General features: G+C 38.4%; 1 protein-coding gene across 2 annotated transcripts in view; it reads right to left on the bottom strand.

Moving 5' to 3' along the window:
• Positions 1-26,702, bottom strand: part of FRAS1 (Fraser extracellular matrix complex subunit 1) — a 441,866-nt gene that overhangs the window by 75,049 nt on the left and 340,115 nt on the right. For both annotated transcript variants that reach the window (XM_057502364.1, XM_036906452.2), the window contains 10 exons: positions 20,152-20,283; positions 18,942-19,067; positions 16,720-16,967; positions 10,763-10,911; positions 10,417-10,579; positions 8,701-8,836; positions 5,184-5,374; positions 4,032-4,185; positions 2,576-2,839; positions 720-908 (listed from right to left, as the gene is read on the bottom strand). In XM_057502364.1, coding sequence (XP_057358347.1) covers positions 720-908; positions 2,576-2,839; positions 4,032-4,185; positions 5,184-5,374; positions 8,701-8,836; positions 10,417-10,579; positions 10,763-10,911; positions 16,720-16,967; positions 18,942-19,067; positions 20,152-20,283 — 1,752 coding nt within the window. The remainder of the gene's footprint in view (positions 1-719; positions 909-2,575; positions 2,840-4,031; positions 4,186-5,183; positions 5,375-8,700; positions 8,837-10,416; positions 10,580-10,762; positions 10,912-16,719; positions 16,968-18,941; positions 19,068-20,151; positions 20,284-26,702) is intronic.

Below are 26,702 nucleotides of genomic sequence, written 5' to 3'. Positions count from 1 at the left end.
ACAGGCAGATCCGATGGGGACCAGGCTGCATGGGTTTTAGGTCTCAGTGCAGGAACAGGACCTTTATTCCTGCTCCTTCGGGGCATATTTCCATGGGAAATAGAATTGCACATCATCACATGCCTTTCGATTACTTTTCCCCCTAATATGTAATCTTTTGTTCCCCTTTGTTTTGTCCCTAAAAGCTCTGTACAGTAACTATGTAGCATTTAACATTTATGCCTTTGCATTACACCAGCATTTTCTGGAGGAGGGATGAGGTATGTGACCTCCCCCAGGCTGTTCCGATTTATGCCCTTCCATTTCGCTTAGTTCATTAACTTGTGCTCTTTGGGGAGGTGGAAAAGAGATATAAATTGTTCACCTTAGGCGGGCATAATTTTCACCTTAATCTATCCCAATTCACTTTTCTTTCCTTTCTCTCTCTCACACACACTTTTTAGCATCATAGCGAATCAAAATGATTTTTCTCCTCCATAACAGTCCCAAATTCCATCAATGCTATGGCAAAGCATGGACACATGTTAGCCAAGAAGGGTAGATTTTTAAAAACAAAAAATTGAAGAGGCAAGAAAGAATAAATGAAGCTATGATTCAGCTCTTACTCAAAACAAAGAGAGCACAGTTTACTACCATAGGCTACCAGGTATTTAACTCCCATTTTACTACTGTGGGTGGAGTCCATGGAAGTCTGGGTAGGCAGAAGAGAACTGGCTGACCTTGGCCAATGTCCATCTGGGTGAAACTTCGGATGGGGCCTTTAACGGAGATTTGCTCTACGCTGTCAGGCTTTACCATCTGCAGGTGCCCTGAGCTGGGATCTTCCTTCACGATGTATATCACCTGATGCTCATCTGAGTCAATGTCTGTCACTTTCAAGTGCTGTTCTGTGATGCGTGCCACAGACCCTGCAAGAGCATGAGAGAGAGTAGGTCATTCCCCATCATTGCCTTTGAATAGGATGTCAAATGATTTTGGGAGACTGGGGACTAAATTATTGCCCACTGCCTAGGTCTATGTAAGTACCAGGTGCTTGCCCTTCTCACTTTCCAGCTGAATAAATTTTAATTTCCCTAAGTGAAATAGGCCCTACTTCCCAATTTGCTAATCACTCCTTGACATTAGATCTGAGTCCTTTTCTCTTCTGATCTGTTCTTTTGTACCTAGATCTATGTAATAACTCCTGTGATGTAAATAACTCCTAGATCTATGATGAGAACTGCTTGGACCTAATTAATTTACTGTCTTGAGGATCCCCTAATCATAAGAAAGAGCTTTACATAGACTCACAAACATCTTTGTTGCCATCTCAGACCCAATAGTTAAAAATCAGTGTCTTATATTAAAAATAGTAAGTTCTGGCAAAGCAGATGCTAGCCATTTATGTGTAATACACCCTGGTGTTTGGAGAAGCAGTCCACGATGGGCCTGTGCATCCCTGCCTGTTCTTGCTGGGCAATGCCAACAGCACAAGGCCCCCTGGCCACTCCACTCCCCCAAGGCCATTCTTAGCAAGCAGTCTTGAGGGATGAGGTGATATCTCCCTCTGGGACAGGGATCAGGCTTGCTTATTGCTTACTAAAACATGGAGGGCTCCCAAAGCTCAGTGTCCCCCTTCGGTAACTCATCCCACTGCATGGGAAGGCATCCACCTGGGCCACCTGCATGGGGCAGATATGAGGGCAGAGGGAGCTGATACAGACTTGATGGTGATGCTGCCTGCTGTGCTGTAACAGTCATTTGTCTCTGAACAAGGAATCTCATTGTCTTCTACCAGCATCCATGAATCATAACAAGCTAACCAATTATCTTGTAAATAAAGTTAAATCCCAGACCTAATACTTGAGACTTCTTGGAATCTCCGATTTTCAAATATCATTATGCCATATATTTTTCACTACAAAATACATGTGAAACTAAGAATAGACAAGGAAACAGAACCCCAGTGGGATGTAGATGGTCTGTGGGCAAAAGTTACACTCCCTAATTCAGTAACTTGCCACTGCAAACTGACCCTAAGAGTGACACTTGTCATAGGTCCTTCAGGGTTGCTTATACATAGACAAAATTGTGAATGCTGAACCTTAGAATACCGTATATAATTATTTTTAACTATTTGCACAATCTTTTTTAGCGCATGATGGCTTCCCAATTGTCCCTCCATGCCCTCTCTAGCTTATTTTTAAAAATAAGCATCTTGAAAATCCTGCTAGATTACATTTGTCATTTGTTTCCATGGGGCTGGTTGCACAGTGGCAATGCTCCAAGAAACCTGGGACTATTAGTAGCTGGATAAATTAAGATTTTTAAGGACCCTGGAAATACTATAAACTCTGCTTAATCTTTTCTCAAATTCACTGACAGACGCATCTGGTCCAAAGAACTCAAAGACTCTCATTTGCTACTCAAAACTTAGTGACCTAAAGCAACAGTTCTCCCTAGTTCTAACCTTCCTAATTTCTGAACACCTAGTTCAAAATCCTCCCACAGAGCTAACTTAGAAGGAAGTTCTGCACACCAAGAAAGAAGAAAGAAGGACAGAAGAACCATGCCACTCTCTTCCATCCTGTGGTACCTGTTGAGAGCCGTAGGCCTTGGTTTACAGCCAAGTGGGGGGCATCACTTGTAGGCAGCTGTATGTGTATCTCCATCCTGCCTGTGTCTGTGTGGAGGCCATCGGACAGGGAGAACCGGAACTCATCCATTGCCACACCTGGACCACCTGGCATGTACCCAACCAGCCCGGCCAGGACCTCCTGGTAGGTGAAGGAGGAGCCCTGAGCTAAAACCCTCCCATTCTCCAGAGGCTCAGAAGCAGTTTGCCTCCTGAGCAGATGACCTGAGGAAGGAAGTAAAGAAAAACAAAGAAACAAGGTAGAACATAAATGGCACCAAAACACTGTCAGATTTTTTATCTGGTATGAGCCTGGGTGGAACGTCAAGTACCTCAGAGATTCTCAGTGACACATACACATAAATGACCAGCAACTTAGCATTTCATGTATAAGCATAGGGTGCTGCCCTGTGGCTTCATCTATAAATAAAGAAGATAAAATCCTATTTTTCCTGGTTAAAAATCTCTTAAAGAGACACAGATGGATGTAATAGCACAGTGGCTTAAAAATCAACTCTCCCTCTATGAATTCAAACTCACTTCATTATCAAAACCTTATTTTTCCCTTCTGCAAAGTGAAAAGAGCACTTTTCTCTCACTGCCTTTCTCTTAGGGCATCTGGGATGGGAGATAGGAAAAAATTCAGAAAGACACTAAGCATCTTTGGGTTGAGGCATATTTTTCTGTTTTCAAGGGTCACATGTACCACAATAAAGTGCTTCATTAAACAAAGTGAAAGTAAAGGAAGGAAAGCTAAACTGAGAGGACCAGCAGCCTCTGCTATGAGCCCTCCATTGACAGCAATGACTCCATCTTTGAAAGACCAATGGGCGTTATGATGGGCTAAGACACTGCTTGGGAAATGAAAGTTCCAGAGCTTTAGCTAATACCAGGGGGATGGCACTTAGAAACGAAGCAGGTAGAAGATTCCCATGATGGTTCTTACCTCTGGCTAAATGAAGAAAAATGCTTTCTTTGCAAAAGGAACAAGCTCATAAAGACATCTACCTTGCCCTCTAAGCTGAAGTGAAAACACCTTTTTGCAATTAATAAGAAGGCTGCCACACTGTTCCTTGCATGAGATGGCTCAGGCTCAGGATTATCAAGCAATGATGCCTACTCTGAGAAGAGAATACAGAGCCCCTGAAAACTGTCTTCCCTGAGGTTACCTAGGAAAGCAAGAAAACAGGTGGAATTGAATGTTGGAGACACCAGTCACCTACGATTCAGGCTTTTAGAGTAACTGGTGTCTACTATGACCCCAAAGAATAGTAGCTCGCCATGAATTTTATTATACTTTGATGCAAAGAATAAACTATATAGGCAAGGCAGAGGAATAACCAACTGAAATCTATGTGTTTATTCTAATAATCCATCAGGCACCTCAATTAAGATTTCCATAGCATTTGTGTCCTACCGTGGTCAGGCTTTTTTGTCAATACAAAAGTCAGCTCATTATCTGGAGTGTCCAGGTCTTGCAGGGTCAAAGAAGAATTGCTTATCACCACTCCTGAGCCTAGCTGCACACCAAGGGGCCGCAAGGTCATCCTGGGAGGCTCGTCATTCTTCCTCTGATTAAAACATAAATTATGAGGTCTTGCAGATACATTGGTTTAAGAAGGACAAAAATGCACATTATGGAAAGAAAGTAGCATTGTTACATCAGATTTCACTATTTAAAACAGCATTTAATCTGTCACCATCTTTAATTCCTAATCAACTGGTTAGTTTCAAAGGAGAGTAAGTCACACAAACAAAATGTCCTCTTGAAAAAAAACTGAGGGACAAGCTGCAGAAATCTTCTCAGCTATTTTCTATAGGTGCAATAATGGTATTTTCCAAACCAAAAATATGCACATGGGGTTAGATGAGTATAAATGTATTTTGGGGAAAAAAGTACACATTATTTGAAATCAGAACTGTCTTAGAAAACCCTCAGCATATCACAGTGTCTGTAGGAGGATACCATATTTGTAAGTGTGGGTTTCTAAAGCTGTCTTCCTACCCTCACCCCGCCCCCCTCCACCATTGTCCCTGTAGGGTGCTGAGGGTACCCAAGGCAGAGGATATTCCATTCTGAGTTTTATCTTCTCTCTCTCTTTGTTCCTGGGGTGGTAGAGCAAGCCTTTGTGGTTGCTCAAATGGGAATAAATAACAAATGGAGGAACACATTTCTTTGATGTCACAATTTAATGAATAAATGCATTAAAAACATTAAAAAAGGCAAGTATGCACATAGAACCATATATAATAACTTCAGGGGCAAACAGGCATATGTTAGTTTTCCTTTAAATACGAGACTGGTAAAGTTTCTGTCTGACCATCACAAAATCTTTTCACGCAGAACAAAGACATTTTATCCTGAATGAAAATTCCGATTTCTAAGTCAGAACATCCCCAAATACCAGCCTTAATTCTACAAGTTTCCTAAACGTCAGGGTTAAATTTTTTAATTGACCTTTCAAATTGAAGGTCAAATGCCATCTTTGCCTTTGAGTTCATATAAAACCTATCTAATGGTGGGCTACTGTGGTCAAAGGCCCAGCTCTCCCAGCTTCACAGTCTTTACCTCAATGTTGATGTTGACGCTGTGGATTTCTGAATGACTGTTTCCATCACTTATATAAAAACTAAAAATATCATGGGTTGGCTCAATGCTTTCATGAACACTCTGAAAGTAGTAAATGTAGTTTTCCAGGACATCTTGAATAGAAAACGATGCCTCCAGGTCACTGGTAGTTCCAGGGCCAAAACGATCACCTGAATCGACATCAAGAGAGAACTTTTACCTCGATCCATCAATTCCTGCTTACTGAGCAGAACTAGAAAACATGAGAGTGTTCCATAAAAGATGATGTTAAGTTAGAGGATAAGGACTGGAGAATGCAAAGTGCACAAGACCAGGAACTGGAAGACTTGGGGTCGATCCCAGGTTCCTCATCATTTCTCATCTATAAGGGGATATACCTGCCCTGACATTTCCATGGGGAATCAAATGAGATAATGTGCATAAAAGCACTTAGAACATTATTATATAGCACAGAATCAGTGAGTGTTTTGTTAGAAATATTTCATAAGTCATGGGGCAAGTAATGACATAACAGCAGTCTCCTTACTCATGTCTCCATTTGACTTCTCAATTATTTAAGGAAACATCTGCACGGGTCAGAGCTCAGCTCCTGGGATGGTACACCAGAGCTACTGTGAAGCTCAGGAACCACCCAGACCTCAGGTGCACTCAGCTACTGACATGCTCAATTAGCACTCAGAGCTCCACAGAAAGTGCTGGCTTTGGTTAAGTCTTCTTTCATCCCAATGCCAAATACTGTAAAAGACCAAAGGGAAGAGTAAGCACTGTCTAAGTGATAGAAGACGTGTCTCTTACTTGGTGTGAGTCTCTCTAATTGATTTATCTTAAATTGTTACTACACTGTCTTCTAAAAAGAGGAGAAAAAAGAAAACCCCGTGTCTTCAAACATCTGTGGCTACTTATCAACAAAGAAAAGTGCAGATCGAAGATCTGAAAGCAGCAAGGCTTTATCTTTCCCTCTTCCATTGTCCTTTGAAAGATCAGGTCAGAAATTAAAAAGCCACTGACTTCCTGAATTGTAGACAGTGTCATTTTTGTTTACTTCCCAAAAGAAAGACTTGAAATGAAAAAGTTTTATTTATTATTTGTTTGAAATGAGAACTCAAGACAAACATTTTTTTTTTCTTCAATAATGTAAATTTTACCCATTAGATTTGATTCCTCTTGCTACCAGAAACACATAGGGGTCTAAGTGGTCAGTAACTTGATAATCTCTAGGACATACAATTCAGGGTTTCCAGAAGGAACTGCTACAATTCCTTCAAATTTATGTTTTTTCTTTTCATTGATCACTATAAACCTGAGAAGTATGGCTTCTACATTTGGTCAAAAATAGCCCAAGTAAGGTAAATGATGCCTAAAAATAGACTCAAATAGAATAATGACTTATTTTCTGTTATTCAACAAGTGAATTCAACAAGTAAATCTGTCACTGAAGCTTTAAGCACCAATCCTTCCAATTTTTAAAACTGTACCTTCTATTTTTTCATATAAAGCATTCTTAATAATGTGCTTCCCTGCCTTCTTAAACAGACTACTATGTGAATTAAATAGTTCCTGAGGCACGCAGGCTATCGTTATGAACATCTCTTACTGAATTGTGTTGGAACAGTGACGCTCTAGAGGTAATCAAGGTGGGTCCCGTCCTGTTTGTGCTGGTACTAAATGAATGTAGGTTCCATGCTTTTGGACTTTATACCTAACAATATAATTATTCTGTTTCTTCCCCTCTTGCTGGTAATGTTTTTAAAAAGTCATTCTGATCTGCTGGATTCTGAAACTAGGCAGCTTGTTTCATATACATAGAACAGAATCGGCAATGAAAACCTAAAGGGTGGGGTCCTTAAATGATGTGTTTTTGGACAATTCTTTGCCTCCCTGCACATCTTTTCCTTACTTCCATGTTCATACTAATGTAGATCGGCGGTCTCCAAGTGTGGCCCTTGGGCCAGCAGTGACAGCATAGCCTATGAGCCGGTGAGAAATGTCAGTGCAGAGGCCTCACCAACCTCCTCAAATAGGGCCTCTGGGGTAACAGCCCAAGCAACTGTGTTTTCACTAGTGCTTCAGGTGAGTCTTAAGCACATTAAGGTTTGAGAACAGCTTTTTAGAGAGGCTGAGGCTTGCCAGAAATTTTATTTCCAGAACGGTGTAATACCTCTTGACATGTATTCCAGATTAACGTAAATTTGTTAGCAATGCTTAATAAGAAACCACTGGGAGAGATGGGAAGGCTGGAAGCATGACTGCCCACCTTTGCCAATGCTCTGCCCTCTGCAAGAAATGCCATCTTCCCTCTGCCCACAGCGACTCCCACTATCCCTTCAAGTTCCAAGTCAAATGTTACTTCCTTAGACTTTTTTCCTGCCTACTCAGGCAAAGTCACTGTTTGTCCTATGGATTTTCCTGGTGCTCTACTCCTTTCCCTTTCTATTTGTTGTGGTTTTATTTATTGTGGTTTATCAGCCTCCATATCTGTCTCCTACTCAAGGCAAGAGCTGTGTCTTATTCATTTTTACATCCACTGTTTCCAGCATAAACATTTGCTGAGATAAACCTAAGTCAGCAATAAAAATTCTAAGTGCACACACGGAAAGGCAAGTGGGAAAAAGACTCAAGATTTTCTATAGGCAAACACATCTACTGCTAAATGAATTTCCAGTAACCAGGCTCAAATCCCAGGCACCATGCTGGCCACAGACACCTTCAGTCAGTGGCCGCCCTGTGGGAGCTGCAGCCTGCCTGCCAATTAGAGCCCAGTGCTGGCACTTGGCAGTCTTGGCACAGAGCAGCAGCACAGGGACCTGCCATGAGCTGTCTCAACTGCCAGTCACTGCGGTCTCAGGGGGCCTGCAGATGGGACACACCTTCTCGCCTCTCCTTCTCAGGGTAACCACCACCAAGGGCAGTGGGTTCAGGGCAGATGGTTGAGGGGGAGGGATGCCGAGCAGAGGGTCACTGACAGACAAGCACACATTGCAATTCCTGTCATATCCTTACAAGCAGCTGAGACATGAGCTACAGTTCAGCTAAACTGCAGCTGCCTCACAATAAAAGGACACCCTTTTTATTTCCTTGACACTCAGTCCTCAGAGCAGTCCACCAGCCCCTCCATCCTTACTGTTAGCACTCCAAAGCGCCTCTCCCTGCTCTATTTTTTGCATAACACTGATTTTCCTTCTAACATCACACATAATCTTCTCATTTACTAGGTTTCTTATCTATCTCCCCTCACCAGGATCAAAGGCACCCTGAAGGCAGGGGTTTTCTTGCCTGTGTTGTTTACTGGTATATCCTGAGCACTTAAAAAGGGGCTGGCCCACAGAAAATGCTCCAGGAATTTTTGTTGAGTGAATGAAACCTTCCTTCCATTTCTCTGCAGCAGTTCCATGCCTCTTAGTTCTCCATGTCTAGGTTTAACTGAAGACAGTTTCTCCCTCCAGCCTCCCTTTTTCCCAGAGCCCAAATAGCTCTACAGCGAAGCTGCTGCTGGTACCTGTTCCCGTGTTCTCAATGCAGCCGTATTTGGGCAGAGCGCTTAGTTTTATGACGGCATCTCCCTGGAGGTGCTCATGCTCATCAGCAGCAAAGAAATGGTGAAACGAGAGTGGGGCTCTCCCTCCCTCTTCAACCTAAGGAAGAGAAGATGGAGAGAGTCCTTGGACGACTGCACATAACGGCTGAGAAAAGAACTGAATTGAAAAGTGCTGCCTGGGGTGACCTTCCAGCACCAATTCTACTTCTGTGAGGAGGCAGGTCCTCCACCGCCGAGATGAGGGATGTGCGCGCTGCGGCAGCCAGGCAATCTTTCAGCGCCCTTAGAGCTCCACTCAGACACAATGACTTCCATGTCTCCCTTCAAAGTTGTGCTTCTTTCGATGATGGATCTGGTTATAAAGGAGCTCTGGCCCATTCTAATCACCCACCTCGGCACAGCAGCAGGACAGGATGGCTGCCTTCCATCCACATCAACATTCAAGAACCTGCAGCTAGGGAATGATCCATCCAGGCCTCCCTGGGATATACTGTGAGGGCAACTCTGTCCTCCACCCAGAATAAAAGTTGTATTCATCCCCTTACAGTATGTGTTTATAGATGTGCAGGAAGAAAGAGCTCACCACCCCTGAAACCTAGTGCCTATCTTATTGTCAAGGAGGAAAGTAAATCAGTAGCAGTAAAGGCAGTTACTTGAACTAACTTTTTCCTTGAGGGCCTTGTTTTGTATGCAAACTCTGCAACCAGAGCCTGGTGTTTTTGCTAGCCTGCTGGATCCAACCAAACTGTTTCACCCTGAACAACTCTTCACTAAAGTAGGAAATTCTACAAGATACAGAGTACAAGGTCATCCTGACTCCGGAAATGGAGAAAGTCCAAACAAATGGCTTCTCCAAGGTGTGGGAATGGGAAAATGGGTGGAATATCAGAACTGATCAGTTCTGTTTAGAACTAATTATCAGAACTGTTTAGAAACACCTCAGTTTTCTGAATTTTTAGTTTGTTTGACAAAACCAGAAAAACTCCTGAGTTTTTGGCATTATTGTATATATAGAGAGCAGGATGAGGAAAGTGAACTCTTATGGACTCTCTACTGTGTGTTCTAGTACTGTACTAAGATTTTTAAAATGCTATTTGACTAATTATCAGAGCAATCCTCTATGTAACAAGAATACTAATATTTTGGAGATGAGGAAATTGAGCTAAGAAAGATTCCCTAATTTGTCCAAGGTCACACAGCTAGTAAGTAATAGAATCAGAACTTAAACTCAGGTTCCCTTCCCCACATCCCAAGAAACTGTTGATACTGATTATGATGATAAGTGTCAACTTTAGTTAAGGAGACTTGGGGACACTGTCCATATCCCCATGTTTTAGTTGCTACAAGCATTGGATTGCAAACTCCTCAAAGATACATTCTGTTTCTAAGATTACTCCCATTACAATACACATCTGGCATAGTATATAAAACACTATACATACCTAACATTTACATATAGCAAAAGCACATAAATATTTGACTAAATAATGTGGATATAATTATTTTCATACTTTTTGAAAAACTAATGATTGAAAACCATACACATCTTGATACTATTGCCTAGACACTTTGGGGAAAGAACTTGGCAGCCACTTGAAGTAGAAATCCTTTATTTACAGTGCCACAGACTCCAGCTATCTATAGCCCTCACTGTTGATTGATTGGAGAATTGTTTACCGTGATAAGGTCAGCGAAAGCAATGACTGGAGGTGGATTCTCAACAGGAGTGATCATGATGGTAAACATCTGATCATCCAGACGGTTGTGGTCTGTATCAGAGACAGAGAAACGGAAGCTATCAGCAACCACATGGCCATCAGTTTCAAGAGCAGCTGAATACCTACAGAGGCCAAGAGAAGAACCAAATGAATGAGCTACACTGACAAGCCAAGTAAATAACTATAGCTTTATTTAATAATGGGGCCAACAGCAGTAAAATTTTTCAAGGGATCTACTGATTAGTTGTTTAAATATTTTAGTACATTAAAAAAATTCTGTTAAGTAATACAGACTGGCTACATACCTAATTTTCTTGTTGTTGATGTCTTCCATTGTGAAATTGGAAACCTCTGAGAGTTCTTCCACCTCAGGTCCTGAGATTCTTAAGAGAACACCATACATGGGCAGAGAACTTAACTGAATCCAGATCTCAGGGTCAGATGAAGAATCATCCTAGTCAGGCAAATATAAAGATATGAATGTGCCTTAGCAGGAATAAATACTTCCAGTCATTAAAAAGCATGGGTGTTTCTTTCTCTGTGAATTGGAAGTCTGTTTCCCTTTGTGATAAAGCAACATATTTCAAACTGCATTTAAATCCTAGCATTTATTCCTCCTAGAATGCCTCTTCAATAATGTTATTTTTCAAGAGTAGTTCAAAAGTGGGGAGATGCACTTTACGTGTGGGGCATAAAACAAAGAGATGCTGCATTGTTACTAAGAGAGCCACACAAGGTTTTGTTTTTATTATAAGCCTCTAGTGAAGAACAAAAGATGGTCAGAGATATAAATCATCTTTCTATAACCACATTTGTAGGCTTCTTCTAGAGTTTTTAAAGGATGGTTTGCTTTTGAGAAAAGGGTAAATTCCATTATAATACAGTGATACAGAAAATTCTGTGAAACAGAAAGAAGGGATGTTATTTAGCTTTGCCAATGACTCACTTTAAGTAATACTTAACATGATAAAAATTTTAGTTTACAAGAAGAATTTAGGAAATCTTATCGATCTTATTCTATCAGGACCACAGTTATAGATGCTGAATCCTCAAGATGTCCAAATCTAACAAAGACCATTTCCCTTTCCTTGGGCATTGTTTACTGAGAAATACAATTGGCTCTCTGTGTTTCTACATGGACAATAATTAACAGACAATTTCCTTTTCCTTCAAGGATATTTTTGGAAATATCTAGGAGATAGGCAGCATCTTCTTGAAAGGTTTCCCTGAGTCTTTCTTCTGTTAGAGCAGTTGGCTGTAAACATGGGGGCACTTTACACTCTACAACAGCAGCACAGTGATGGTACTGCACAGCCAAGTATACTTGCAAATGCAAATTTCCACGGCTACATCATACAGTTAGGTGAACAGGTATGTGAGCACAGACCCCTGGTGAGGACATATCATTTCTATCCCCGGGGGCCTTTTTAAGTTGGCAGTTCAGAGCCTCAGTGCAAGGCCACAGAATTTCCCATATTCCCTCACAACACTTAGCAAGGAAGGACACTCAAACTCACCAAAGCCACAAAACTTTAGATAATTTTCCTTAAATTTATACTTTAAAAGTTTCTCCACCTTTCCACATGGGTTATCAAATATAATATGCAGGCTTCAAAAAGACTATTTTCTAATATTATTGTGAATAGCATGTGAGAGAGAATTTTAAAAAGATAGCTGAGCATTCTAAGGTATTGTCTTCTAAGATGGTGACAAACTACAAGGACAGATCTCCGGGCTCTTGATTAAAATAAATAGTTTCTCAATTCCACACTGGCAAATTTGGCAAAGAAATGCTTATTTCACGTCAGGCATATTTATTATAATGTTTCAAGTCTCAAAAGACTGCTGGGTTTGTAAAAGTGTGAAATCAGCTAGATTTTGTTTTCCCTGAAAATGCTGTCATAATTTGAAGAAAATTACTATTTTGGGATATTCAAGATAGTGTGGGTGCAAAAACTTCATGAAAATATAGAGCTTGTTGTCACATAATTTTCCTACTCAAAGACTTTCTTATTCTTTTTGTATTGACTTATTTTTTCATTTTCTTTTTATTGCTTACACATTTACTGACCTACAATTCAACACAAAGACTTGAACCTTGATAACATTTACCTCTGTGTTCCTCCTTTATTTGTCCTCGGGCTTATTGCCATCCTGGATTTTGTTACTCATTTCCTTGAATTTCTTGAGATAGTTTGGCAAATTATTACAAAGTATTTTTAGCATTTTTTTTAAATTATGGAAAGGGAGTCGGACTTTCCTCTTGTGGGATTTTTCTTCTTACTCAATCGTAGACTGCTAAGACCCATCAATATTGTTTTATGCAGCTATAGCTCATCGGTTTTGAGTGTTCTCTACCATTCCGCAGAGTAGTATACAAGTTATTTGTTATCCTATTGATGGGCATTTGGCTTGTTCCAATACTTTTGCTTTTACAAATAGCTTGCTACAAAGATTCTTGTGCATACATTCTTTGGTGTACACGTGAGAATGTCTCTTGGACAGGAATCTAGGAATGGAGTGGTTAGGGTATATGAACACTCATTCTCACAAGACAATGCCAAATTCTTTCCCAAAGTATTTGTTCTACTTTACACTTCCATTAGCAAAGAACCTCCTGTAGATCCACTACCTCTCTAATGTACAATGTTTTCAGACATTTTAATTTACGCCAACTACATTGGTATAAAATGGTATATAGTCTTAATTTGCTTTCCCTGATGACTACACAGGTATCTCTTCTTACATTTATTGGCTCTATGGGTTCTTCTTCTAAAATTCATGTTAATATTTCCTATTCATTTTTCTTCTGGAATATCTTTTACTTCTTGATCTGAAGACATTCTTTACATTTTCTTTGATATTTTTGGTTATGTGCTGCAAATATCATTTTCTAATTTGTAAACTGTTCTCTGTATTATGATGTATTCTCAGGAACATAAATTTAATTTTGATATGTCAAATTTATCAATCTTTTCTTTATAGTAAGCAATTTTTATTTCTAGTTTAAGAAGTTCTCCCTTTTCCCAATATCATAAAAATATTCACCTATATCCTACAAAGAATTGTACAATTTTTAACTGCTTTAAGTACTTGATTTGCCTGGGGTTAATATCTGTATAGGGTGTGAGGTAGTGATACAAGTTCTTTTTTTTCCCATGTGAATAACAGACCCATGTTTTAAATAGTTCCTCCTGTTTCCACTGATCTGGCTTGCTGTGATCTGTTTTATATTGCAGTCCCATGTGAGGGTCTGTTTCTGGACTTTCTATTCAGTATATTCCTGTGCTACACTGCTTTAAATGGTGCATGTTTATAATAAATCCTGATATCTGAAAGGGTAGCCCCTGCCCTCCTTCTTTCTTTATTTTTCCAGAATTTTGGCCCTTTGTTCTTCCTCATATTGTACAATCAGCTTATCAAGATCCATAAAAAGTCCACTGGGCTTTTGAATGGAAAGTTCACTTTTCAGGAGAGTTGATATATTTTTTATACTAAATCTTTCTATTCAGGAATATGGCACCTCTCATCATTTATTTATTGCTTTTTAAAATGTCTGCAATTAAGTGTTACAATTTTCCCTATAGAAGTTCTGCTGGGTTTTTGTTAGATTTAGTCCAACAGATGTGATTTTTGCAATTCTATTGTTAAGTAGTATCATCTTTTTAGTTACATTTACTGGCTTTGCTTATGTACAGCAATGACATTGATTTGATCTTCTATCTAGCCCCTTGGTAAATTCTCCTTTTATTTCTAATATGTTGTCGAGAGATTCTTGAGAATTTTCTTTATAGTCAGTCACAGCATCAAATTTCCCTAGAAGTTACACATCTTCTGTTACATATATTCCTAGATACATGTTGTGTAATGTTATTATAGATGGTGCCATATTTGTAATTGTTGTTTTTTTGGCTGGTGCATAGAAATATTATTAGCTTTTTAAGATTAATCTTATATCATCCTCCCTATATTATAGATGAGAACATTGAGCTACAGAGAGTTAAGTAACTTGCCAAGTGTTACTATGCTAGTAAGTAGTAGCTTATCCAGTCTAACTACAAACCCATCCAGTCTAACTACAAAACCCATACCTTCCCTGCTTGTTTACTTGCAGTGCATAACAAACTATGTACAGGAAACTATCCTTAAAAAGCAAATTATTTATAAATAAGCCAGGTGGAGAAAGACAAGTACCAAATGATTTCCCCCATTTGTGGAGTATAACAGTAAAAGAAAACTGAAGGAACAAAACAGCAGCAGACTCACAGACTCTAAGAAGGGACTAACGGTTATCAAAGAGAAGGGGGTAGGGAGGGTGTGTGGGAGGAGGGAGAAGGAGATTTAAAGGCATTATGATTAACACACATAATGTAGTGGGGTCATGGGGAAGGCAGTATAACATGGTGAAGACAAGTAGTGACTCTGTAGCATCTTACTATGCTGATGGACAGTGACTGCAGTGGGCTGTGGGGAGACTTGATAATATGGATGAATGTAGTAACCACAACGTTGCTCATGTGAAACCTTCATAAGGTTGTATATCAATGATACCTAAATAAATAAATAGGCAAATCACATAGAATCCCATTTTTGCCTTTTGTTTCTCCCAATGTTGTGTCACCCTCTTGTAATTAATGATACTCTACTTAAGAACAGGCTCACCTACTCCTATCCCTTTATATTCTGTTCCATTTATGACTAACATTTCAGGTGGCTTTTCCAACCTTTCTGGTTGTTCACTGCAAACTCACTACCTATGCAGATCTGGAAGAAATTTCTCCATGAAACTAGATACAAATTCTTCTACAACCCTCAGAGAAAGTTAGTATATAACTTACCTAAGCCTTTAAAATATGCTATGCTTTAAGCAGGCTACAATAGCTCTTTTGGAGTCTTTCTGCTCTAGTGGGTAAATTCATAATCAATATTTGAAAATACTTGTTGCCAACCGGCTTGCAGTTTGATATGCAGCTTATAATATGCAGTTAACAGGCAGGAACTGTTCCTAGAGTGCTATTTGGGTCTGTCAAACATTTTTCAAGCCTTGGTGATCTATTGTTTAAATCTGTATTCATACATTTTTATGAATTCATGAGTTTCACAGGATTTAAAAGACTATAACCTATGGTAAAAATCACCTGTCAATTAAAAAAAAAAACAAAATCAAAGCTGTTCTGAAAGTATACTAGACCCATGAGAAGAATCGGGGTGGAATACAATTTCCCATAATTTAAGGAAAGACAATTTGTGAAGAAAATCTCTGCAAAAGCAATTGAAACAATTGTTCCCAGGCCAATGCTTTATCTTACACACTACTATTTAGGACTAGATTTTATAGCCAGACTCCTTACCCCAGAAAAGGATTACTTAAAACTATATAGTGTTAAAAAACAAAGGTGAGATCATTATTTGGAATTTTTATTAGTAAAATTAGTAAAGAAAAAATTCAATACTTGTATTGATTACGATTCAGATAGTGATTCTTATTTTCAAGGTACTTGTCAAAATACTCATTATTATGTTTACGTAGAGTTCATCTACAACACACATACTGAAAAAAATATTAATTATCCTCAATATCCTTAGCTCCAGGTAGAATCAAAGAAGATGAGTTAAAATACCAGGATTGCTTATCAAGCTAAGGCCAGATGGGGGCAAAAAAAGAAGCCTTAGAGACCCTGAATCTACCCTTGGTCACCTAAACACACCCCTTCTTTTGGGGCACAGGATGGAGGGTGAGTCAGGAATCTTGCCTGGAAAGTCTGGCAGAGAGGCAGTGCCAAAGGAGTGTGCCAAGACTCTGTCTAGAGCTGGACCTGAGACAAAAGCTGGTGAAAAGTGGGCTTCTCTCAGTAGGCCATGAAATACCACTACCTATTAGTCATTGACCAGATTCTTCTAAAAATGCTTTCTCTAAATAATATTTATCTAAATATTTCCCCTTTGAAATATTAAAGGTGGACCTTTAAAAAATGGAGATCTGGGCTTTTCTGATGTTGGTACTGTTTCCTGTTGAGAGTCATCCAATGCTAAGCGTACTCATTGTGTTTTCATCAAAGTTTTGCTCATTTGCTTGTTTGCTCTTGAGACATCGAGAGCAGCCAGAATAAACAGAATAAAAAGAGTAGAACTATAGGGAAGTTGAGGAAATGGCTTCCTTATATGGCCATATACCTGAAGCTGCAAATATTCAGCCATGGCATTGCCTTCTAGTCAGCAGTCAGGGGTGCCGTGGAGAAGACAAATGTAAGTAAGAACTTACAACATAAGCAAGGTGCGACCTGGTGATTTCGGCTGTGCTCTTACTAGCAACCGCAATGCTCAGAGAGGCGCCAGCAGCCAGCCTCGGCCCCTGGCCCTCTGACCCCAACACCTCCACGTTCACTTCCACAGTTGTCACTGAGATGCCATCTGACACTGAGATCTCCATGCTATCTTCCCGGGCAGAGGAGCCATCATGTAGATATTGCAGAACATTTTTCTCAATATCCTCATATGTGAAAGTATCACCTTCCAAGAATAAAATTGCAAAACCAATTACTTCTGGGAGTAACACTTTTCATTTACATAACACCTTTGTTTTCGGGACTTCAAGTACAGAGGATCATGAACTCTGGGAGTTGTAAGATAATTAGTCTGACCCTCCCACCCTCCCCCATACAGGATTTCCTTTACACCACTCTTGAAAAGGGTTACTGAGACTGTCTGTCAACATTTCTCAAGGTGGGAGGCTCATTGTTTTACAAGGTAGCTAATTCCTCTAATTTTTTTTAAAGTTCTTAAGCATATTAGGCCAAAATCTGTCTCTGTAAGGTCCAGTCATCATCTTAGTTCAGAGAATAAAGGACAGGCCTCTATTCTTTATGATAGCTGTTGTAGAATCTAATCTTGACACTAAAAATTTTTAAAGAAAGTTAAGAAAATAAATTATGTCTGATGAACCTGTATAGGTCTTTGTTTTAAAGGGGAGTATAAGGTTTTTTTAATAAAAAAATCTAAAAATTGAAAAATATATTTGAAGTTAGAGACCCAAACTAAGTCTAGAGTACTAATCTATGATAGATTTTATAGGTGTTGTGTGAAAAAAAGGTCAAGGTCTAATAAGCTTGGGGAAAATAGGTTTAAACAAAATTTCAAATTAGAAATATTTTTAACTGTAGGATTCATTAGAATTTTAGAATCTTCAATGTATAAATATTAAAGCATCGCAAAATTGTTTGGTCAATGGAACCCCTTTTATGAGAAATGTCTTGCTCTTAGTGCCATGGGCCCCAATGATTCTACAGAGCACAGTTGAGAAATTTGGTCTTCCTGGATGTTATATGCAACTCCATTTCCTGGTAGACTGTTAGCTCTAATAATTGGTGCAATGCAGTAAGGATAAAGAATTTATTCCTTCTCTGTATTCATCTTCTAAGCCTTCTCTTTCAACACTGAGTTATTGTGATTTACTGTTGCTAGTAGTATTGGGCCTAAAAAAAGAAAGTAATGAACCAGTATTCTACAAATATCTTTAGATATCATATATTAATTACACAAATATATGTAAAATATAATATTAGAAAAACTGAGTATTTCTTTATAAGTGTTAATGCTCCTACAGTAGTTCCCTTAGGAAGATAAGAATCTATTCTAATGATAGCTCATTTGTTCAGTAAATTTTTAATTTTTAAATTAAGCTGCCTCTGTGACTCCCAAATGCCTATTAGTCATTCTTACAAATTGATCTATCCTCACGGTCAAAGACCTGACTTCTCCTTCTGCAGGGGTATTCAGAAGAATGCATTATTACATGCCTATTAGGAATTACATACAGGTTTTGAGATAGCTGAAGATAAGCCATCCCCAAGTGACTATTGAAAGGAATAATATTCACTTTGGTATACAATGGCTGATGATTAAAACATTAGACTTAGTTGTGTCTTCATACTTCTCTATACTTTCTAAACAATCAACAGGTATTTTTTTTAATAACTGGAGGAAGTGCAATAAATATTATTTTTGGAAATCTCATCATACCACCACACTGCTACATTGTATAGATAATACTTAAATGTTTTTCCTTTATTAATGGATGAAGATACATGTAGGTCACACCATCAGAACTGCAGGGCTAAAAGCACTATGAAGATCCACATACCAAATTAAGGGAGACAAATTCATCTCCCTGAACAAACCACAGACAAGGGGCAGTTGACACCTCATTTGAGGTTGTTCTAAATGAATTTACTCCAGATTTCTGAAGTCAACCAATTTCACCTACAACTTGAGGAAATAAACAGCTTCATAGTTTTGGGGCGCAGGTGGTGGCACAAAGAAAGAAAACCCAAATATTTCAGCCAATGGACTAAACACTAAAGGTTTCTCCTTTCTAATTATATCCTCATAGTTTGTCCTGTGAAGTCACTTTACTTCTTGTCTGAGTCACAAAAAACTGTAGAGTGAGACCCCTCCAAGCAGGCCAGTAACAGAACAAACAGATACCTGCGGCCATGGGCCCTGGGAACTCAGCTGTGTACTTGAGGAGCACACCATGCTGTGGAGGCTTCCGAAGCTCAAAGAAGAGCTGTCCAGGTGCTGCCTCGGTCTCCCCTACTGCTACCTCAAGTCCTGCAGTCCGGAGAACAAAGCATGGTGAGAGGATGTGTGCATTAGCAACTGTATACTCTACATACCTTAATACCACAGGCCAGGCTGAAAGCCATATTGTGGGTAACCTGACAGGTGTGAGAAAGCACTGTTTAATTCCAGTCAACCACAAGAGTGAAAACTAATGATGCACTCACTTCCCAGATTACAACAGGTTCTTCTGAAAGTTAACTTAAAAGTAGGTAGTTCTGAATTCAGAACACCTTTTCTCTTTCATACAAATGCCAGCAGGGAAGCCCCAGTGTAGGTCAGTCCTGAGCCACTAGGGTAGATTTTCTTGCAGAAAATACTCCCAGAAACTGTTTTTACCTTTCACTGCTTATTCCCTTCTTTCTCTGAATCTACAGAAGAGCCAAGTTATTTTAACAATGGCTGTGATGGCCATCACAGAAGTGAGAAAGAGTAGGGGAAGAGTGACAGTCGTCTTTGTATATAGAGCTTGTTTATAAGACGGATGGTAATTAATTTTAGGTTAGTATCTACAAGTAGAAACAGGATAAGGATATAGAGCACATCTAACAAAAATCACAATTTCCATTGTTTGCTTTTAAAATGTTCTTGGTAAAAGAATGAATAAAATTCTAATGAAAAAGTATCCTAATAGGTAAAAAAGATCACATACAAAATAACTGGACCAACTAACTCTTCACTTCTGAAGGTTATTGTGATCTGTCATTTCTCCTGTCACTCTTTACCTTCTATATAGAAAACAAAAGCAGTCATTGAAACTGCTCCCTTCTCTTCTCTGCTCTCTGTTGCTTTATATTTTAGTGATGGCAACAAATCAAACTTCTAGAGGCTGGGAAATAAATTCTGGATTGTATTCCATCACTGAGCATTGGCCTCTGAAGGTTTATTTCCTTCTCTCTGTGCTGCTGCTATTTGCATGGAAATGGGCAGAGGGAAGGATATAGATGAGAATGGATGCCACTTCTAGAGAAGGAGGTCACTATGTTTTGGCAATCATAAAGAGGTTCAAACAAGGATGTTGCTGAAATACGGTTGCATTTCCAAAGCCAGGTTTCTTTCGGCTCCCAGCTCTTACCTATAGAAGTGCTGCCTCCTGGGCTGACCTCAAGCAATGGAGCTGTGACCCGGGACATGGGCGGCTGCAGATCAGTGGGAAGCAAGTGAATGGTGAGGACCATCTCTGGACTTGTGTGTTCTCCATCCGAAACTAGAAAGGGTAAACACACACACATACACATAAATCATCTTGTAGTCTGGTTACCTTCAGGCTTTTTGCATAAATATGTAGCCAGAAGCCTTTTTAGATTACCTTAACACTTTGAAGAGATGCTTACAAACGAAAAAAGTAAGCAAGCAAATAAGATACTGTAAGCTATTCTAACAGATCTTTGCCTACCAGACAACAAAAAGGCTAAAGGACCATAATAACAAAGTCATTCTAAGAAGCAAGTTTCACAACAAGGTGATATTGATAAATGTTAGTGGAAAGGAAAGTAATACAAAATATGCACTCTTAGATGAAGCTGGTAAAGGTTTTTATTTATGGAGTTACTTTTTGATTCAGTTCATTCTCTTAATGTTTCAGAAAAATATTTTCTTATAAGAGATTTCCTTTAGAAATGACATGTCTATGATATTTAGAAAATTATAAAATAATTTGTTAAAAGTCCAGAAAATACCCATACAAACATCTCCAAAGGCATCTGTTTGGAAATAAGCAGACTCATTTTTTACTTGGTCATTATGCACGATACAATGAACATCAGACACCTGTGTGAACAAAACAACGACCTTAAGATTTTATCTTCCTGGATTATCTGACATCTAAGTGAACACTGATCTCCTCAGGGACAGAAAAAGAGAGTTGCCTGGCCCTTGACTCTTACTTTCACTTTCCTGTACCTCAACACACCCTCCATTCTCTAAAAACCAGGTTTGGAATGATATCTGTACCAAGCACCCATCGATTTATTTATCTGCACATTGAGAAAATTGTACTGTTGATTATCTTAAATGTCTGATATATTTTCATATGGTTAGTCAAAAGAGACTTCTGGTTTCCTTTTTTCACTTTCTTCTGGACTTAGTAACAAGTCAGTAGGAATTTGGCCTCTTTTTAAGCATGTAAAGCATTTCTCATTGACTCTTAGTAATGATTCCACTCAGGTTTTAAATTTATCTTTTCCTTGAAAAAAGTATAAAAGAAAAGGCTGGATTTTATAGGGTGCATTTTGTGTCCTAGAGAAGTCCAGAAATAGCCCTGCTGAAGGAAAGAAGACATTATCCCTGTGAGAATAAATGTTTTATGGTCTGGTCATTCAGTCAAATGTCAAAATCATTGCTACTGCTTCTTTGTTTATGCTCAGTCTTCTCTCTGGATCATCAAAGATGATTCTTAACTTTTGGGAATTTGAGGACAAATGCTGAAACTTTCCCATAAATTCCAGTGGATGCAGGATTCTCTGAGGTGCCTGGAATCAAAGTTACATATACACAATGGAATATTATTCAGCCATAAGAAGAAAACAAATCCTACCATTTGCAACAACATGGATGGAGCTAGAGGGTATTATGCTCAGTGAAATAAGCCAGGAGGAGAAAGACAAGTACCAAATGAATTCACTCATCTGTGGAGTCTAACAACAAAGCAAAACTGAAGGAACAAAACAGCAGCAGACTCACAGAACCCAAGAATGGAGTAATGGTTACCAAAGGGAAAGGGGTTGTGGAGGATGGGTGAGAAGGGAGGGATAAGGGGACTAAGGGGCATTTTGATTAGCACACATAATGTAGGAGGGGCAGGAGGAAGACAGTATAGCACAGAGAAGACAAGTAGTGACTCTATAGCATCTTCCTATGCTGATGGACAGTGACTGCAGTGGGGTGTGTGGGGAGGACTTGATAATATGGGTGAATGTAGTAACCACAATGTTGCTCATGTGAAACCTTCATAAGAGTGTATATAAATGATACCTTAATAAAAAAAAGAAACCCTATATTAGACAAAAATAATAATTGCAAAATAGAATTTTACTTTATTTTTTATATTTTATATTGATTTTGTTTGTAAGTGGGGGTTGGGGAACCTCAGGGAGACTTCAACATCTTTACTTAAGAGAGGAGGAAAGGAAAGGCCCTAAAATTTAAAAAGCCTTGGTCAAATCATATAGCTGTCAGTGTGACCAAGGTACATCTTTGCTGAAAGTAGAAGGAAGAAAGCTAATGTTCTGATACATGTTGGAAAACTAGAAAAGATAAAGGGGGCATAGGGTTTTGCCAGCAAATATCAGAACTTATCATCAAAATGTTTGCAATTACATGTCTAGCCCTCTATGAAACCTTTCTGATTTCTCTGAGAAACACACTGTTTCTTGGGGTCAGCTCCCTCCTGCAGGCACCATTCTTGGGTGTCTTCCTTGCTCAGGATGGTTCTGCACAGTGTCTGCACTTGTCTTGAACCAGCCATGTCAGGAATATCAACTTTACTTTTCATCTCAGCTGATTAATCAAGTGAGCTGCTCTCCCTCTTTCTGTGAGGTAATGTCAGGGCTGGGCTTGTTGCTTCCTTAGTTCATTATGTGCCCTATTTAAAGTTCTTTCTAACAAAACTCTCCTAAAGGAGATGGCTTCCTTCCAGTCAGATTCCAAAAGTTTTCCTCCTTAAAAAAGGACACTCTTGCACCCTCAGAACAATTAACTCAAAATGGATCATAGACTTAAATATAAAATGCAAAACTATAAAACTCCTAGAAAATAACACAGGAGAAAACCTAGATGACCTTGGCTATGCTGACGCCTTTTTAGATAAAACACCAAAGACACAATTCATGGAAGAAATAACTGATAAGCTGGACTTCATGAAAATTTAAAACTGCTCTACAAAAGACAATGTCAAGAGAATAAGACAAGCCACAAACTGAGAGAAAATGTTCACAGAAGACACATCTGATAAAGGGCTCTTATCCAAAAATGCACAAAGAACTTTTAAAACCCAACAAAAAGAAAACAAACAGCCTGATTAAAAAATGGGCTGAAGACCTTAATAGACACCTCAACAAAGAAGATACACGGAGGGCAAATAAGCATTTGAAAAGATGTTCCTCATCATATGTCAGCAAGGAAATGCAAATTAAAACAACAGTAAGACACCACTATGCACCAATCAGAATGGTCAAAATCTGGGACACTGACAGAATGAAATGCTGATGAGGATATGGAGCAAAATGAACTCTCATATATTGCTAATGGGAATGCAAAATAGTACAGCTCCTTTGGAAGACAATTTGGCTGTTAAAAAACTAAACATTCTCTTACTATCTGAAATAGCAATTGTACTCCTTGGTATTTATCCAAAGGAGTTGAAAACTTAGGTCCACAGAAAATTCTGCATACAGATGTTCATAGCAGCTTTATAATTGCCAAAACTTGGAAGCAACCAAGGTGTCCTTCAGTAAGCTAAGGACTTATGCCTGTAATCAGTGTGGCTAAGTAAACTGTGGTACATCCCAACAATGAAGTATTATTCAGCACTAAAAAGAAATGACATATTAAGCTGTGAAAAGACACAGAAGATCCTTAAATGCACATTACTAAGTAAAATAAGCCAATCCTAAAAGGTATATTGTACAATTTTACCTACATGACATTCTGGAAAAGGGAAAACTATGAAAGACAATAAAAAAAGAATAGTGGTTGCCAAAGGTATGAGGTGGGGTGAGGGAGATGAACAGAAGATTTTCAGGGCTGTGAAATACTCTGTATGATATTACAATGATGGATAAATGTCATTATACATTGGTCCAAGCGCTGGAATGCACAACACCGAGAACCCAAAGTAATGGGCTTTGAGTGATTACATGTCATTGTAGGTTCATCCTTAGTTAAAAATTTTATCATTCTGGCGAGTGATGTTGGTAACTGGAGAGGCTATGCAATGCATGTAAGGGGGTAGGTGGTATATGGGAAGACTGTACCTTCTTCTCCATTTTTTTGTAAACCTAAAACTGCTCAAAAAAAAATTAAGTCTTTAAAATACATTAAAAAAAAATCACTCAACAGTTTATAGAAAAGGAACCTCAGGCAGAAATAAGACAAACTAATTTAAAGTCAGCCCAAGATCTATTTCCTTTATCCTGTATAATAGGTTCGAAGATCATTTAACTTAAAGCCCTGGAAAAGCTAACAGTTAACCTCTTCACCTATTCAAGCTTTCAGGTAAATCTGGGGCTTGGAAACCAAACTTCACCCTACTATGCTACTTGTTTTTCATAGCCAACCCACAACAGGCTAGACTAAACTAAATACCCCATACTCAGAATCAGAAATTTGTATTAAAATTCTGCTTCTACTGTTTACTAGGAGTGGAAACCTGGGCAGATTACTTACTCTAATGATCCTTAGTTTCCTCAGCTTTAAAATGCTGAAAATAATACTTGTGCTTAAAAGATTAAATAAGACAACTTATATTGTAAAATGTTTTGTAAAATGTAAAATGCTATAATCTACTGTATATTATTACTCATGGTATGAATTATCTAGAAGACTGCTACAAGAAATAAGCTGATACTGGGTTCATATCAACAAGGACAAAACACTAGAAAAAGAAACAAAAGGCATCCAAATTGGAAAGGAAGAAGTTAAACTGTCACTATTTACAGATGACATGATACTATATGTAGAAAAAAAACTAAATATGCCAAAAAACTGTTAGAACTAATAAATGAACTCAGTAAAGTTGTAGGATATAAAAATCAATATATAAAAATCTGTTGTTTCTATATACTAATGACAAACTATCAGAAAGAGAAAGAAAACAATCCTATTTACAATTACATCAGAAAGAACAAAATATCTAGGAATAAATTTAACCAAGGAGGTTGAAAGACCTGTACATTGAAAACTCTAAGACTTGATGAAAGAAATTGAAGAGGGCACAAATAAAGGGAAAGATGTTACATGCTCATGGATTGGGAGAATTAATTTTGGTAAAATGTCCATACTTCCCAAAGCAATCTATAAATTCTATTCAATCCCATCAAAACACTAATGGTATTTTTCACCAAATAGGAGAAACAATTCTAAAATTTATATGGAACTACAAAAGACCCCAGATAGCCAAAATAACCTTGAAAAAGAAAAGCAAACCTGGAAGCATAATGCTCCCTGATTTCAATCTATATTACAAGCTATAGTAATCAAAAGCAGTATAGTACTGGCATAAAAATAGACACATAGGTCAATGGAACAGAATAGAGAGCTCAGAAATAAACCCATGCTTATATGATCAATTAATAAACAAGAAAGGAGGCAAGAGAATAGAGAAGAGACAGTCTCTTCACTGAATGGAGTTGGGAAAACTTCCAAGCTACATGCAAAAGAATGAAACTGGATCACTGTCTTATACCATACACAAAATAGAAACTCAAAATGGATTAAAGACTTGAATGTAAGACTTGAAACTATAAAACTCCTAAAAGATACTATAGGTGGTAAGCTCCTTGAAATCAGACCTTGGTGATGTTTTTTGGATTTGAAACCAAGGCAAGAGCAACAAAAGTAAAAATAAACAAGTGGAACTACATCAAAGTAAAAAGCTTCTGTACAGCAATGGAATCCATCAACAAAATGAAAAGGCAACCTACTGAATGGAAGAAGATATTTGAAAATCACATGTTTGATAAGGGGTTAAAACCCAAAATATATAAAGAATTCATACAACTCAACTGCAAAAAAACCAATCTAATTAATCGGGCAGAGACATTTTTGCAAAGAAGATATACAGATGGCCATCAGACACATGAAAAGGTGATCAACATCACTAACCATCAAGGAAATGCAAATCAGGGAGTGAGATATCACATTGCACCTGTTAGAATGGCTACTATCAAAAAGAAAATAACTACAAAGCGTTGGTGGGGATGTTGAGAAAAGGGAACCCTCATGTGTTGTTGGTGGGAATGTAAATTGTTGGTGCAGTCACTACAGAAAACAGTATAAAGGGTCCTCAAAGAATTAAAAATAAAGCTACCATATGATACAGCAATTTCACTTCCAGAAATTTAACCAAAGAAAATGAAAACACTAACTTGAAAAGATATATGCACCCCATGTTCACTGCAGCATTATTTATAATAGCCAAGACATGGAAGCAACCTAAGTGTCCATCAGTGGATGACTGGATCAAGAAAAACATCATATATATATAAACTGTGGAATGGAATATTATTCAGTCATTAAAAGAAGGAAATTTTGTCATTTACGATAATATGATGGACCTTGAGGGCATTAGACTAAGTGAAATGAGTTAGAGAAAGACAAACACTGTGTGCTCTCACTTACATGTGGAATCTAAAAAATGGAGCAAGAACAAAATGAAAAAAACTGAGCTCAAAGATGTTTAGAACAGATTGGTAGTTGCTGGAGGGGGTGTTGGGCATGGGTGAAATGGGTAGAGGTGTTCAAAAGGTGCAAACTTCCAGTTATAAAATAAATAGTCATGGGATATAATGGTGACTATACACCATATTGCATATTTGAAAATTACTAAGAGTAAATCTTAAAAGTTCTCATCACAAGAAAAAAATCATAACAACATATGATGACAGATGTTAAATATACACAAATATT

This window comes from Manis pentadactyla, chromosome 5 (genome assembly GCF_030020395.1).
Source record: "Manis pentadactyla isolate mManPen7 chromosome 5, mManPen7.hap1, whole genome shotgun sequence".
NCBI classification, from domain to species: Eukaryota; Metazoa; Chordata; class Mammalia; order Pholidota; family Manidae; genus Manis; species Manis pentadactyla.
Note: the sequence above shows the minus strand (reverse complement) of the source record. Positions and strands in the feature narration are given on the sequence as shown.